The sequence below is a fragment of the Mercenaria mercenaria genome, chromosome 6 (genome assembly GCF_021730395.1).
Source record: "Mercenaria mercenaria strain notata chromosome 6, MADL_Memer_1, whole genome shotgun sequence".
Lineage (NCBI taxonomy): Eukaryota > Metazoa > Mollusca > Bivalvia > Venerida > Veneridae > Mercenaria > Mercenaria mercenaria.
This window is the reverse complement of record NC_069366.1, coordinates 35,689,270-35,707,041: the sequence shown is the minus strand read 5'-3', so window position 1 is coordinate 35,707,041 and position 17,772 is coordinate 35,689,270. Positions and strand designations below refer to the sequence as shown.

At 32.3% G+C, this 17,772-nt stretch overlaps 1 protein-coding gene across 1 annotated transcript in view; it reads right to left on the bottom strand.

Moving 5' to 3' along the window:
- Positions 1-17,772, bottom strand: part of LOC123549214 (inositol 1,4,5-trisphosphate receptor type 1-like) — a 96,962-nt gene that overhangs the window by 54,172 nt on the left and 25,018 nt on the right. Inside the window, exons 3-13 of the mRNA XM_053545619.1 lie at positions 15,818-15,942; positions 11,834-11,920; positions 10,749-10,826; positions 8,264-8,344; positions 7,879-7,976; positions 5,673-5,763; positions 5,350-5,437; positions 4,870-4,977; positions 4,116-4,261; positions 1,448-1,526; positions 928-1,022 (exon numbers count right to left, since the gene is read on the bottom strand). Of these exons, the coding sequence (XP_053401594.1) occupies positions 928-1,022; positions 1,448-1,526; positions 4,116-4,261; positions 4,870-4,977; positions 5,350-5,437; positions 5,673-5,763; positions 7,879-7,976; positions 8,264-8,344; positions 10,749-10,826; positions 11,834-11,920; positions 15,818-15,942 (1,076 nt within the window). The remainder of the gene's footprint in view (positions 1-927; positions 1,023-1,447; positions 1,527-4,115; positions 4,262-4,869; positions 4,978-5,349; positions 5,438-5,672; positions 5,764-7,878; positions 7,977-8,263; positions 8,345-10,748; positions 10,827-11,833; positions 11,921-15,817; positions 15,943-17,772) is intronic.

Sequence of the window (17,772 nt, the reverse complement as noted above, 5' to 3'; positions counted from 1 at the left end):
TTGCGACTTTCACGGTTAAAAGAACCTTTCAAGATACTAGAAAACATTTAGTCATGCCAATTAAATCTACCATTAAAGACAAGATATAAAGAAAACATTATATATGAAAATAATTGTAACCATATTTTGTATCAAAATTAAATTCTCTGGTTAAATTCCTTTTATGAAGACAACATTTATTTGCAATAGACCAAATCCCTGCAAGAAATATCGGACAAACCGATCAATGAAATCTCGTATTTGCTGCACTTTATTACAATGCAAAAGGCAAGACACACGTTTCGATAAAACAGGCACATAGACTGATATACAGCAATTTTATGTGCTCCTTTATTCATATTCTTTATAAAGACAAAAACACTTTTAACTGCTTTGTAGACATTTGCAAATTTGAGTTTAAAAAAAGAGCGAAATTATATTTCACTCGAGCACAATATTTACTGTAAATTAATGAATTTCAGTAAATTAATGCATGAAATAATTTTTACTTAATATGATTATGCTACTCAGATAATCCTCCTTTGCACGAATAGGCACCGTGATGTAGGCAGTTACAAATAAATTACCTCATGTATATACACTGACCTTCATGCTTTCGCCGCCCTACACATATAGAATGTATGTAAAGCAGCAGCACACATACAAACTTTGAACAATTACTATGGAAACTATAAAACACTACTCTAGCGCTAAAGGATAAACAGAAATTGCATCCAGCACGATGCTTATCACCAACAGACTTAATAAGGAAGTAAAATTAAAGGAAATAATTAAAACGATACCAAAATACCTTTATTCAATATATAAACTTTTGATATTTTTAGATGTACATGTAAATCAATTACATAATATGAACTATTTAACAAAACTTTTACTGAAGAATTCTATATCGTGGTGGGTGTGAAGTAACAAGACCTCCATACTGACCTGTCTAACCATTGCACTGTCCCATCTCAACCCTTTCAACGTCTGGTCATTGACATTTTCAACGTCTCTGAATTTCTTGCGGATGTAATCTTCGTCTTCAGTCACAAGTATACGCATTTTAACAATTTTCATACAAAATGTGTTTTAACTGTATTTGTCATAACATGTTAATAAGGCATTAAAATAAAGGCCGACTCAAAATCCATATACACGGACCGTCTTTTACGACTATCATAAATAAGTCATTCACGACTCCAACGGTGTCGTTTTTCTCTTTAATTTTGTTTATTAGTAAATTAAGGATAAGTGATAAAACATTCTCAGAAAGAAAATAATCTCTTAAATACCTTTTTAAATATCAAAAATGCATAATTATATATAATTTCTGTTTTTTTTTTTGCATGGACGTAATAAATCTAAAACTTGCAATACATTTTCAGTGAGGAAATGCATTTTAGCTGATAAAATTTTGTTTCATGATTAAACTACATTACTTATTGCCGATATGAACAGAATTTACCTTTCAAAGCGTGAAGCCAAAAACCAGTGAGGACATGTTCTATTCGGCAGTAGCTTTCGAATCTGATCTCGTCTCTCTCCTGTAAATAGTACATGCTAGTACTTCATTGCATATAATGTAACGCTTAATATACACAAATATGTTTTAAAAGCAAAGTAAAATCCTGAAGAAAAGCGTAACATATCCCAAATAAATACAGTATAAATTTATTTCCTGTAAAGAGTGACCATTACATTATTCCTCTGAATAGATTTTCAACGTAGTAGTTAATGTTTGAATTTGAAAGACCCCTTCTAGGAACTAGTGCTGCCACTAAAATAGTCCATACACCAACTTAATGTTTTATTTAAAAACATAAACTATTATGACTCTAAGCTATACGATTAGTGTCCAAGTTGAAATAGTTGTTCATTGATCAATATACGTGAGAATCAACCTTCGTGTGACCTTCCGATTTTAAAAATGTTTTAAGTACAATGATATCAGTTATAAAATTTTCCAGCTGATTATGTGATGGTCGTTGCAAAATCATAATAGGACAACACTTTCTTTTAATGTACATGTACCGGAAAAAGTCATTCCATGAATTCTTCCGTTAAGAAATAATTTATAGCAAAACAGTGCTTTATCACTATTTATACACGATGGGCGGTTATACGTCGGGCGTAATAATTTGAAATTATTTCGGACGACGTATAACCGCCCGAGTGTATAAATAGTGAAAAAGCACTGTTTTGCTATAAATCATTTCGATTCTAATATGTTCTTTATTGTAAATTTATATCAAATATGATGGAACAGTTTCTTCGCGCAAGCATTGCGCCAATAGTAGGTCTTTGTTTATACACGCAAGGGTCGGAAATGGTAATACGTCTTGCGGCAGAATTCAGTTCGGGCGAAAATTATTGCGAATTATTCAGCAAAGGGAATAACTAACTCAGTATGTTTGTAAATTAATCACACACTTGTGCAAAGTGACATTTCTTTTAAAACATATTAAATGAAATATTTCATAAAATTTGAAATCGCTATTTTTTGGTGCGTACACGGCGCTAAATATCACATTGACGTGACGTCAACATAACATCGTTGTGAAGATTAAAGCATCGTTAGTCATATTAGAATTCTTATTTTAACCACTTCTGTCCCTTTGGTGACAAAGGGATTTTGATATTTTTTAGAATTGATGCAGAATAGGAAAAACTAGAAGATTTCATTTCAGGGATGTTTAAAATCAAACTGAAAAGAGTCTGCTGTAATAGTTAACAAATTGTTTCTATAAATACGAGTTTGACCCGGTAACTGAGTGTTTCGAGAGATTGATAAACTACTAGCTTTTACTGAGATTTTCGAGGTATTAGAAAAGCTATTAGAGGTAAACACAAAATTTTAATATGTTTCATTTGGTGTTATGACCAGTTTGTGTCAAACTGTTCTAACTGATCCTTTATACACTTAGAACAATTTAGTTCTGACCCTTAAAGTTGGTGTTAGAAAAACATTGTTAAAGACGATGTCTGGTCTGTCTGTACTTATATTTGTCTTGATAAAGCTATTTGTTATATTCAAACAAAAACAAGCACACGAACTGTTTGTAGAAATATCTAAATTACGTATGGACGGACGCACCGATGGATGAACGGTTATCAGAGCAAGGTAAGCCGAATATAGCACCAACCTACTTTTGTGGGGTAAAATGATATCGGCTGTATCCGAATGAAGAACAACTGTTTCGGTTGGTAAAACTTTACCGAATTAAACAAGTTTTTAAAGGGAAATCTTAGATACGATCATGTGTTACTGTTTTCTTGTACAACGAATGAACGGATGTTTTTCATTTCAGTGTAATTCGCGTCACACAATACCAAGAGTCACACTTAAAAGCCCCGCAGTGAGTATGTTTAAAGTATTGATATAAAAACGCATTAACTAACATAATACTTCATACGTGGAGAACGGGATAATAACACAATTATTTCATATCAATATTGATCCCTTGTTTCCGATTCTAGAAAAATAGTTACATCTCGGCTATTTCATGTATTCATTAGAGCAAGATTAGCTCATCAATTGATTTCCCCAAACTATCATTAATCATCGAAACCCTAGTGACCCTGCCAAAATTTGGCGGCCGCGAAATAGCGTAATATCTTGATAAATGATTTGACATTTCTTGTTTATTATCTATATTGGCAAATAACCTGTACTCCGCATAGGGAAACACTGGGGAACATTTTACATACGTTGATGGTTACAAAAATGAATTAAAACACATTGATAATTGATACAATGCAGGGTTGATGACTCCACTGAGTTGATGATATGATTGTTCAATGCAATGATTGTCGATTTCAGGACGATTATGACCTGAAAACTGAAGCCTAGTAAGTTTTAATATAGGCGTATGAAATATAACACTCGTCAGAAATGTAATATTTCTCACAAAATAACTACATCCTGAGACATTTAATACAATCAACACAAGCAAACAAACCAATGGATTGAATCAACGGTTTATGGATGGAAGGACGAGGCGACTTCTCAAGGCATTTGAAATCATCAGGTGAAAGCGTAAAACCAAAAACTACAAACAAAATCAACGATAATGAAAAGGAAGTCTCCATATACGTCCACACATTAGTGAATGGTAAGCTGTTCATAAACGTACGTTTATCACGCTATGGAGCCTGAAGACCGTCCTTGGGTCCTCATTGTCGTCCGTCAGCATGATTTCATGAGTAGAATCTATACATAAATACTTTCGTGTTGTCATGTGACGTAAACGTATCTGCTGTTCCCATTGAAGGATATCACCTGAAAATAATTATGAAATACGGCATGGCAGTCCGAATCGCACCTTCGTCTCTGGTTTCTTCTTACAATACTATTACTTTTCCCATTTGTAATTTTAATCAAATACATGAAGTAATTTTCCCTGTATATTTCAACAATGAACGGTCACATTTAAAAAATAATCTTCATTCCATTTTATCATGCCTGATCTTTATTAATCTCATGTAAATGATATAAAAAAAATCCAAATTTAATGGACACTATACTCCTGTATAATTAGAAAAATGATTTAATTTAATAAAAATGAAAATGTTTTGCTTTTTAGACTGGAGACTTGTTTATAAGGTACATACATTTCTTGCACAATCAATAAGAAATAAACTAAAAACAATTATATTCTATTAAGACAAGCCAATCAATCAAAAATGTTAATACATTCAATAAGGTTATAACAAAGTGATACTATGAGTTTATCAAATTTACTTATACATATTTGTCGAAAATGTTTTCAATTTTGCAGACGTCCGACAATGTTTGGAATAGAACATTCGTTTGCAAGAAAACAAAATTCAAGTTAGGGGATTCTAGACACTTGAATGAACCTATTTCCTCTTATAAAACCAATTTACCGTTGAAGATTCCATTTTCCGCCTCTATCACCCAGAATGAGTTACCGGAAGTCGGTGGTGACAGCGTCCGTGGTTTATGTTGATCCATTACACGAATACGGAAATGAACTGAAACGAGGCCAAAACATTCTTGATATATTATTAAAAGCGCCCTTTGTTTTGTATCAAGTAATTTGATAATATTTTGGCACTGAATATCTCCTTCAGGACAAAATCTAATTATGACGAATCTAATGCCAAAGAGAATACTCATGTAGTTTGTGTTAAGGTTTACGGGTTGGATCATTGTTTTAACGAGAAATTGATGGGTCTGCGCGTGCAGACCGTGTAATATTTTTCTGAAAATTACAGAGAAAGGAGAATTGAAGTGACAATAAAATTGTTTTGAACTAAAATTCAAGAATCATCTACTTATTCCATTTTTTACGATGGCAATAAGTTAACTGATATCAAAACTCCTTAAATAAACGCTTTTCCTACCATCCTCAGTGACCTCGTCATCAAAAAGACCCTCTGCAACCATGTACGCCTCTAACTCCTTGTGGAAAAGTCTAATTATACTTCCGCCCTAGAATAAACCATATTTTGTTATAAAACTTAATTAAAAAGAGGAAAAAGTCACCAAAGAAACACAAATAATGACTGGATTTTCAGTTGCAGAGACGGTAATAATTTCTACTGTACTTTTCTTTAAATTCAATTACTCGACATTATTCTAACAATTCACAAATACATAAAACTATACATCAATATTTCTATGTTTTGTAGTGATTCATGTACATGTAAAAGAATGCACGATTTACCCTGACATATAGTTCCATATCCGATGATCCCTGTTTTCTGAAGCGAACTAGGGTAAATCCAGACCTCTCTACTCCAAGATTAATCTCAGATCTGTGGTCAGAAAACATCTTAATTTGAATAAGTTATTATGTATTCCTGGTATAAGTGTCATGTATTTGATGAGGTGAAGATTATGGGCATTGTAAGAAGGATGTCTGTTTTTCTTAGTTTTATGCATGTATTACATTTGTAAAAATACATGCTAATTGAACAAAGGTTAGAAAATACACAAAATAATCCTTAACAAATGAAAATTTTATCCTTTTTTACTGCGTGTAGCACAGAATTCGATCGTAACTTTTTCCGAACCATGACCACAGTATAAGCGTAGAGTTTTAAGTTGAAGTACAAAAGCGGTCGCACAAATTTTTTTCCGGACAAAATACGCTAATACCCTTTTTTAAATGTTATTTTTGTCTGTTTCATAGAAGTCGAAGTTGCAAATAGGGATGTTGTTCTTAAAGCCATACTCCGCGGTTATTCAAATTCTATTGTGTGTATGTAACCCATGATTACAAATGGTAACAGTTAACGGCCACGCGCCACGTTTTAACACGCAAAACCAGAGGTATAAATTTTATATAGAATTTTATATAAAAAAATAAAAAAATAGACTATATTTTGACAGGCGTCACTGTTCAAAGTCAGGATTTTCATGCTTTTTCAGTGACAAATTAAGGTTAAAAGGTAGGACTGGAGCAGGTCTTTAAAATGCATAAACACATTGTTAAAGACGCCAATGGATAAATTAATCAGGAACACTGAGCATATGCAGTAAATGTCCTACTGTATAATTTATAAAAGAAATACCACGGCAAGTATTCAATCTTCATAAATTCTCGGAAAATATATAAGAATTTAGATGGCGACAACAAGCAACTTTGACAAAATATTTATTTGGGAAACTTCGATAGTGAATTAATACGAGTCACATCTCTTTCGATAAATCAAAGGCATTATAACAAATGGACTTGCGATTACACCGTGCAATGCCGAGTCTAGTGGTTTATGTCATAAATGTATTAACATATAAAATCTGTATGTAAATATTGTAAAACAGTTGAAAATGGTATATGATATTTGTTCTTGTTTGTTTGTTTTTATCGGGTTTTATCCGACTTTTTACGTCACGTCGACACAGTTTTAGGTCATACGGTACTTTTATGTGATCCTTCGCAATCAAAGTATGAAATATTAAAAAACAACTGTAGGCTATTAGTGTCAAACCGCAAATATGTTAATCTAATTCTTATTTGTTTTGAAAATTATCAAATATAAGTAATCATGTTGAGGCGAGTTATGTTTACACTGAACGTTTGCAATTAAAGATTTACTTAATTATTCACTATAATAATGTTTACTAAATACATGTACATGTAAGGTAATGTAATGTTGTGAATGTTCGGCATAATTGAAAAACTTGTACAATTCTACATGGGTCTGAGATAGAGAGGTATGTCTTGAAATAACATCTATATTTATTGGTTGTTTCTGTTTGACCTAATGATAAGGTTCAGGGGAATGTCTCAAAACAGCATCGTCTTTGTGTGTCCCAATTTAAAGGTTCCGAGTAATTTCTCAAAAGGTTATCATATTCATTGGTTGTTTCTGATTGGCCTTATGGCACAGTTGAAGGGAATATCTCAAAGCAGCTTTCATATGCGCTGGTTATTTCTAATTGACCTAGTAGCAAGGTTGCATTCCAACTGAATTAATTAAATATCTACGGAGTATAGCCTTTCACCAGGCAAAATACCACATATATGTAATTTTCAAATTCACAGGACAGACGGAAAAGGGATAGACTCGGAAATATTTAAGTGTTCTGCTATTCAGTTTGACAGTTTTATTATGTCGTTTGATTATTAAACAGCTATTGGATATTTGGCAGACAATGATCATTTCTGCATTGGTCTGGTAGTTGTCACGCACATATTAACGATTGTAGAGGCTTAATACAGACAAATGACAAAGATTATGCAATATGCTACTATGTAAAGTAAATTAAATAGGTTACAGATATTTATTTCAAAGCCTTTCAAGAGGCTAACATTCTCATTACTATATCTATTTTCAAAATGAGTAATCGCTGATGGCAGTTCTTTAACGTTGTTTTTATAATCATTTTATTAATGAAAATTGTATACAAGCATCTTCAATATTTACCCAAATGTGAAATGATCGATCTGAAACCCCGAACTGGCGTGTAGGAAATGTCCGGGAGACTTGATGCTCTCAAACACAATTTGATCATAGATTTGTACCTGAAAAGTACAAACAGTTTTGCAGCAAAACTATATTTACACATTTTGAGGGTCAGTATCTGTTAAAATCGAAGTCTTACTATTCTGTTCAGCTTGTTAAGGGACTTCTAAATTTGAATTCTGCATCTATTTTCCTTCTATAAAATGCAAACATTTAATTTGGTACCTCCTTCACAGAGGTAATTAATTTTACGTTCGAATTGTTTTATTTCACTTGCTTCTGAAATGCAATAGTTACGTTAGTCGAAAAAGAACACTTAAACGTATCTGATATAATTCTTGCTTACCACTTCGCCTTCAGATTTAACTTTGTACTGCGGCAAAATTCTAAACTGCGCATTCTTTGCATTGAATTCTTGTAGCATGACCTAAAATAATACACTGTCAATATAAGATCTTTGGTTTAATATTAAATGGCAGTTAACCTAAGTTGGCAAATCATGGTATTTAAAGTATTTTCTTTTGTTTCAGTTTTCAAAACAATGCAAGACATAAAGACACGTTATCAAAAAAGAAGTTATTTAACATCAACATGTGCGGATAGCATGCATGTATTTTTTTTAAGTTTTGATTACATGACAAAGAAAAAAGGAGATAAACCATGGCAAGAACTGCAGAGCAGGGTCGATCGATCACATAGTACATTAATCATGCCAGTGAAAACATTTCAAGACATCATCTTTCCTAGTATAAACAAAACCGATCGTATCATCGAAGAAAATTATCAAATTTGGAGTTCAAGATTTATTAGTATGGCAAATATCTAGGATATGAATGTTTTCTGACAAGGATGTTTTAGTAATCTAGGTTAAAACATCTAGTTTTGTTTACTTTATCTCCTTATCTCTTTGGCATCTCAGAAGAGTTTGAGCATCAACAACTCTGAGAAAGAAGACGTACTGGTATGTGAACCGTAAAAGGGTAAAATTTTGGCATAGAATAAAACTTTAGCCATAAAGAAGAATGAAAGTAAAGAAAATATATGGCTTTTATTATGTAAAATAACAATTAATTTATGATGGACATTTACGAGATTAATAATTCCTTACTAATCACATTAAGTGAAGAAGTGTAATATTTAGAATTGACAGAATCCGATACTGAATTTACAGCAAGTCGCATTTAAAGCAACAGAACTGCCCCAAAAATAACTAATTATAACGTAATCATGCTACACATGACATGCGCGCAGTGAGAAGGCAGTGCATACATTCGTACACACTAGCATTGCCTGTACATAAATTGTTTCCTCTTCAACATCTCAAGGTATATACTTATGATGATGACATTAGATATGTTTGAAGTGTTGCAATAAAAAAGGGTAAGAGACCGACTTAAAACCAAAACGATATTTTTTTATATTAACACAACATCAAAAGTAGACAGTTTGTTTTTATACAAGAACTCAGGTAGACTGAGAGGCAGAGTTTTTTTTTTTCTTTCAAACTTTATTCTTATTGTTATTGAGTTCAATATTCTATACAATTAACTCGTATTTAAAGCCAAGAGGGGAACGTTGGTGAACACGAAATTGATTTCTCTTTACAACTTCTCAGGGATTATTTACTTCATCACAATATACATGTAAGCTGCATCAGTTTCATTTACTTAAAGGAAACACTGTTAGGACAGATGTAAAAAAATCATTCATGGTATTATGTTTACACTCGATGAATTGAGACATTAGGAAAAATATGGCAAGGTATTCATAACTTTTAAAGACCTTTATTCATTAGACTTTTAGTTAATGAAAACATTTGTGATAAAAATCATTGATAAAACTTCTCTCAATGTATTTAGAGAAAGTCGCATTTGCAGCAACAGTGCTGCCTCCAGAATGGCTAATCATACCATAATCACACTATAAATGACATGCGCGCAATGAAACAGATATTCCCAAAGGGCACCACATGGTAATTATATACGGTCATACGCTCGTTAGACATGCAATATCATTGTCTATCATAAAAACCGGTTCTGCTTCAACATCTCGAAATATTTGTTTACGACGCTTTTTTGCCATAGTTTAATATTTATCTCAACAACGACAGAAAATTCTCCAGTAAGAAGGAATATTGGTTTCTGGAAATTTCGATCATGAAAGAAAAACGCAAATTGTTTGTTTATACAAGTATTCACACAGATCTTTTTTTTAATTTCTGTTTTTCTTCGTGCTATTCTCATAGGTTTTCATACTGTGTGTAATCAGGCCAAATCAAACTCAAGAGGGAGAGGTATGTTGAAATAAATTCGATTTACAACCTCTTCGATAATATTTGCTTCATTTTGACTTAGACTGCATAAATGTTGTTTAGAAAAGGAGCCATCTTGAAGAGATACACGACCACTGATTTAGATACAATAACACGCAAGTATATGTAAGTGTAGGCAATTGATTTTGTTGGAGTTCTTAATAATATTAATAACAACATTTACCGATAAGTTTTACAAATTACGGAAAAAGTACATTTAGGGACAACCGTTCTTTTAATAAGCATATCTAATGCGTATGGTCTAGCTATTGATCGACTATTGAAGATTTTATTTATATTTGAGCGGTCGCAATGGGTTAACACATTCATCACCTAACCAACGTACCGAAATGTGCCTATTATATAAATGGTAAAATGATAATTCTCTTTCTAATGTGTTCGGCATTACATTGACAAAGTGCATTCCACAAAACAATAACTAACACTTTTTTCAACGAGTAACTTTGAAAAAAAGCTATCTATAACGCAACATCTACAATACTTGACAGAGATTACTTACGACCATATTGTTCTTATCCACTTGCGATGTTTGGGAGGTGCACATATGAACAAACTTGTTTGTGAATACATGCTTTAGCTGAAACATAAATATTCTAATTCAGGTATATTTAAAACAGTATTTTATAGTGCTAGTAAGTCTTTTTTTACCAAAATCATTTACAAATACCCAACTGTACTGTAATTGTTTAACGAGTTCCAAGTTACTATATGCCGGCGTACGATAATTTGTATTATAAATTTAAAGCTTTTCACCAGAAACGCTTTTTGAAACCAAAGACCATTCTTTTATCGGTCAGCCTTGTGCTAAATGTATTCGTGATCCATATCGACATTCCAAGCTTTAATTTTGTCAACATCTTTATGCTTCGTTGATCATTTATTGATAATTATACCTGTATTATTTTACCATATCTGACCCGTCTATCCATCTGTCTATTATACCTGTATTATTTCACCACAGCTGACCCGTTTACCCATCTGTCTATTATACCTGTATTATTTCACCATATCTGACCCGTTTACCCATCTGTCTATTATACCTGTATTATTTCACCATATCTGACCCGTTTACCCATCTGTCTATTATACCTGTATTATTTCACCATATCTGACCCGTTTACCCATCTGTCATAATCATACCTGTATTATTTCACCATATCTGACCCGTTTACCCATCTGTCTATTATACCTGTATTATTTCACCATAGCTGACCCATTTACCCATCTGTCTATTATACCTGTATTATTTCACCATATCTGACCCGTTTACCCATCTGTCTATTATACCTGTATTATTTCACCATAGCTGACCCGTTTACCCATCTGTCTATTATACCTGTATTATTTCACCATATCTGACCCGTTTACCCATCTGTCATAATCAAACCTGTATTATTTCACCATATCTGACCCGTTTACCAATCTGTCTATTATACCGGTATTATTTCACCATAGCTGACCCGTTTACCCATCTGTCTATTATACCTGTATTATTTCACCATATCTGACCCGTTTACCCATCTGTCTATTATACCTGTATTATTTCACCATATCTGACCGTTTACCCATCTGTCATAATCATACCTGTATTATTTCACCATATCTGACACGTTTACCCATCTGTCTCTTCTGTTCCTGAGCATTGTCACTATTCTCCGCCTCAGCTGCAAGCTTAACAATAACAAAACATTGTTAATACATGTACGTGTGTTAAGTGTAAAATATATTTACATAAAACTATCTCAACACACCGATATATCTGTTACAATATTGATTCAAATTTTGATAGCAACCATAAAAAGTTGTGAATCTTGTCTGTAAATCTGTAAATTTTCATATTGTTTTTTGTTTGAAAATTGATATTATACATAATTATCCTTTGAGGTAAACATTGTTCATGTACTCTTAAGTGACGTCATCAAGCACTGTCTCGCCCATGCGCCTTTTGGCGCCTTTTTTGATGAACAATGCTACTGGACTAAACTTCTGACTTTTCATTGTTAAGAACTGAGAAATCAAATTTCATTGAATATTGTGTGCATGTCATGCATCATGCATGTGATAAAGTGCTGTCTGTGATATTATTCATTTATTTTATTCATTTTGTATGTTATAATATACTGTTCTTCTCCTCAGCAGATTAAATAATCCAGTAGCCAGAACTTTCAGCAGTGTTTAATTGTTATTTTTGTGTTTCTGGATGGAAGTTTAATGCAGTAGCATTATTTCCCACAATTCCACCGGTAATATGTAACTGTAAACATCCAAGATGGCGACCATGGTAGGTCAAAACATGACCTATTATTTCCGATAACTGTATTCCCAGGTGAATAAAAATAATGTTTAAGGAAGAGAAGATAATTTTTCTTGAAAATGAGTTTAATTTTGGTAAGCATATAAACTGAATGTTGTGTATTGTGGAATAATAATCATTAATACACCGGAATTGGTACATCAAGGATACGTTGTAGGAACATATACATACAGATATTACAAGAAATTTAAGTTTTGAGGATTACATAAGGATGCAAACGATGAACTGGCCCCGTGTTCACAAAACATGTTTAGTCTCAGCTGAGTTTGATAATGAAACTTTATTTGTCATTTATATCTAAACAGCATGTTCAAAACTAAATTTTAAGTTAATAACTATTTTCAAATGGCCTTTCAGTATTGATGGTCAGTTTCAATTGGAATTAAGTCTTGAAGTTTTAGTAAAATTGATATTAAAATTTCAAGCTCAAACTCATCTGAGACCGAAAAATGCTTAGTGAACACGGGGCCAGAACACAATTATGTATGTTATTATCAGCAAGTTCATTTGATAATTATAGCTTATTAGCTTTGTACCGGGAAATATGCACGAGTTCTGCAGCGGAAATATTGCGCGACTTCAGAGGCGCAGTATTCTTCCACTTTTTTCCCGATGCAAAGCTAATGACCTTTTTATTACATACGTTACTACACGTATGTATGTAATGTAAATATTATGAATTTGTTCAACAGCCTGAACAAGATTGACAATACTGAACTAAATAAACGACACACAGTAAATTACGTCACGTACCCGATATGAAATCAGGCGTCAGTGTATGGACAAATATTGACATTTCCGGTACCATTGTAACTTAACATGGAATAGAAACGAGTATGTAATGGCATGGTTTAAGCAACTAGACATGAGATAAGAATAAATTTATTTTAACAAAGCTGACCTTATTTTTTACCAGTCACATTAAAGCAATATTTTATGTTTATTATATACCTATATAAATTCTGAAAAAAATCGGCTTGTATTTCACAATTAAATATGAACAGACAGACAAAAATTCCGTATTGTACCTTTAAAATTCCGTATTGTACCTTCCGTATTGTATGCTGCCGGACTATTTTCATAAATATGCATGACCTGACACATTTCTATAAATAGCGCACATAAAAACTTCACTTAGTTCCATTTAATATCGATAAACTTTAAGATTTCGTTGAAGAACGAAACAATAATCAAAATGGTAAAGGTATATAATAAAAGGGTTATTATAACAGTAGCTAGATCTGGGACTTTGTACTCGTGGATTTTTGCAAGGTCGGATCACACTCGGCGCTTGCGCGCCTCGTGAGATCCGATCTGGCAAAATCCACTCGAGCCGAATACTGCATCCCAGCTACTGTTATAATAACCCTATTTTATTCACCTTCCACTTAGTCTGATAGAGATTCATTTCTTATATAGAAAGAAAGGAGAAAGATCTCAATTTGACATTCAGTCTTTTCTGTATTTTATAAAATATTATAATTATCTCCATCTAATATAAACAAAACAGACGTAAAACCCTTGTATTTCTCTTGATTTCAACTTAGTTTATAGTTTTATATTTCCTTTTGATACAAACGAGGATATTATATTTTAATATTTCCGCAATCTGTACCATACAGCAATATTTAAAAATGCATGTCAAATTTATGCTTAATATGCTAAAAACTATCTGGGTTGGATCATCAAGATAGAAAACGTTTTAAATACTCTAAGTGAAAATCTAACATGTGTTGACTGACCGTTCAGTGAATATAAATAAAGACATAAAAGTTTGGAACAAATCTATGTTTTGACCAAAACCAGACTAACCACCTTTAAAATGAATTGGTTAATTCTTCAGTGGTACAATCAAACGTCAACAAATAGAACTTTATTCACAATATAATTAGTGTTTTGTATAAAGGCAAATAATAACACCTGTTAAAGCATTATTGTACTAAGACATACAATACCGCCTCGTTTACTAAATTAAAATGAAATTAGGTTTGCAAGATACAAAATAAAAATGCCACTCAAACTGATGAAGCCCATTGTAGAAAAGATTGTAAAAATTAATTATTTATCTAAGTAAATTAAATTACCAAGTAGTAAGTACGAAATATCACGCCATTTCGTGCACTATGCAATCGTTTACAGTGATTCATTGTAACACAGTTAATAACTCGAAAATGCGCCGTATCATTGGAAAAAATGGTGGAAAATACTTTCCGTCGTGGAGAAAGTTGCTCCAAAACTAGCGCCATGAAGAAAATATTTGCAAAATGCCCAAGGTTATGGGGAAAAATGCGCGTCATTGGGAAATTGCTGGAAAATGCCTCAGGTCATGGGGAGAAAAGTGCGTCATAGGGAAATTGCTGGAAAATGCTTCAGTTCATGGGGAAAGTAGTGCGTCATAGGAAAATTGCTGGAAAATGCTTATAATTAAGCGCCTGTTGCCTTAAAAATAATTTCGCAACAAGGTAAACTATGCCTTGTGTATGTGTATACAACTTCGGATAAACTATGTCTATGTCTTGATGTAAAGAAGCTTTTCAGGTTTATAGTTGCTTGATGTTTCAAAAAGTACTTTACTGAAAATAACCCATTAAATATCCAAATCGAGAGATGCATACTTATAAATGTAATTCGAACTCATTGTACTCCAGTTAAGCACAACTCATCATCAAAATATTACTACAATTGCTTTAGTTACTTTAATAAGGAGGATTTATTTACAAAATGAACACAGTTATCACGATTTAACGTGCTTTTTCGTTCTGGTAAAAACGGAATGACCACTCAGTAAAGCTATTAAAGAAGAAAAACACGCACGTAAAGTTGAGGTGATCGAACGCCTCTGTATCTAATTAATCACATCCTAACGGAAGAAAATTTATCACAGAGATCTGACATCTCGGCTATTGCACTTTTACGTACTTGCGGTGTATAAAGTATTGTAAAATGTGTTTTATTGATTATTTGGTATAATCTCTGTACAAAACAGCTTCCCCGTCAAATATCATAAAATGTACTGAAAACAAAGGTAAAGCATACTTTTAGACCAAGATATTCCTAAAACGCTGGTTTGTTTGTGGCTTTGTTTTAACTAAAACTACCTTTTAAACAGTAACTAATAACAGCTTTTAATTAATTTTGCTTGTATCAAACTCAATACTGTTTTGAAAAGTGTCGTTTCGTCTTCACAGACCGAAACAACGGTTGTTTAGTATGACTAAAATCTACCCTCCCGATTAAATAAAATCAATATTTACCTTGTGTTGCTGGAGAACGGAAGTATCTTCCAAGAGATTGCTACTTGAGTTTGCCTGTGACACATGCTTTCGGTATTTCTTGTTAAGTTTGTATCTGTTCTGAATACAAACTTGGAATACACATGCTGAAACATAAATAAGAAATAGATATTAAAATGTAAATTGTAACAATATCTAAGAAATAAGATAAAAACGTATTCTTATGTAGTATTCGTATACATTGTAAATTTCCCCCTGTGATTTTAGTTTTAAACAAGCTTTTGCTGAAAAAAGTAAATTGTTTTGAGCAAGATTCTAATATCTCAGCTATGAGACAATAGTATCATGGAGGAGATATCTGTTCTCGCATATGATATCTCACATTGGCAACTGGCTGTTTAATGTCACAACAACAGTCACAATATTGCTGCTTTTTACGCCTGGACCATATACGCTAGATCTTCCATCTATAGTATTATTTTTGTTTTGTCTTCAGATAGTTTGTAGAGATGTACATACACGTAATTTGTCTTAATTATCCTTTCTTGTGTAGCCTGATTCATATGTTTCAAATTGAATCGTTCTGTAAATTTAATTTGAGTAATAGATGAAATAACCAAAATGGTTATAACATAAAAGAATCGCTGAACCTCAATTTAAAAGAAGACCGTCATCGAGGTAGGAAATCTTCATCTCGAGCTCAAATGCATAATAGCTCGCCCAGAAATATCATTAAGATTAAGATAGTTGATCTCTGTCTGTTTTGACTACGCAACAGTTTGCATTATACTTAAAAGTTTTGATTACTTCAATGAAGTCTGTATTTATTTCAGTTTTAACCAGTATTTAAATATTTAATACAATACTGTAAAACTCTGTAAATTGAATAATGTTTGGAATTATGATAACTTAAGATTTTTTTTCTTTTTATCGTTTATGCAGGAATCAGATTCTTTTTCAAATGGCTTTTCAGATTTAATGTCGACCTTTCCCCATAACGTCTTACAAGATTAACATGGAAAAGTATTGATGAAGGAGATTCAATGTCTGTTTGTTGTTTTTTCTTTCTACCACAACAAACATCATATTAATTTAGTTATAGATAAGAACAGCTTTTACAGTACATTAAAAGAAATAATGGGAAAATGTACAATGTTTTCTTATTTTCTGTGTTCAATCATATGCCAAGTTAACCTAATTCATTAATCGTAACTATAGCTTGGCTGATTTATTCCCTTTTGTATTTCCAAAAATGTTCTTTTAGATAGCACAATAATGATTTGTTCTCCAAACAATCTTCCATGTAATTATTAAGATAAAAAAGTTGTTCTCATACATGATAAATTGCTTCAAAATCATGTGGGTTTTTTTATCTTTTCAGAAACGCATATGTATTTTCTGGAAAATTAACAAAATAAGCATGCTGTTTTCATCTTGGTGCATTAAGAATATCTAATAAGTTATCGTAACTATGCAGTTACATTATCTCTTAAAAACTTACTAATATAGAATTAAATATTTTGACTTCACTATCTAAAGTGCTTCGCTCAATAATTGTAGAAATTAAGTTTCATTTTATTTTAAACTTCCATTTATATTTTTTGTGTGCAGTCTTTAAAGCTCTTTGTTACGGCAAGTATAACTAAAGAAGCATAAATAAATTGTATTATATCTCTAAATACCACATTCGTACATGGTTTAATTAAAAAAAATAGCAGGTTTTTGTCAATGAAATGCCAGTTCTACATAAATGTTATTTGATTAATCAATTTAGATTTTTTAGTTTATATTGCGAGTTCTGACATGCAAAAACGGAACTCCTATGAGACGGCATTTCTCTCGTTTAACAGTTCTCTCGTAATGGAATTGAGGTGCAGTTTTCAATATCAGAAAAGGTCAGTTACATAATTAAAAGCTACGAAACACTCCTCACTGTGAAAGTCATCAGTCAAAGTTTCGTTTTATTTGGTGATATG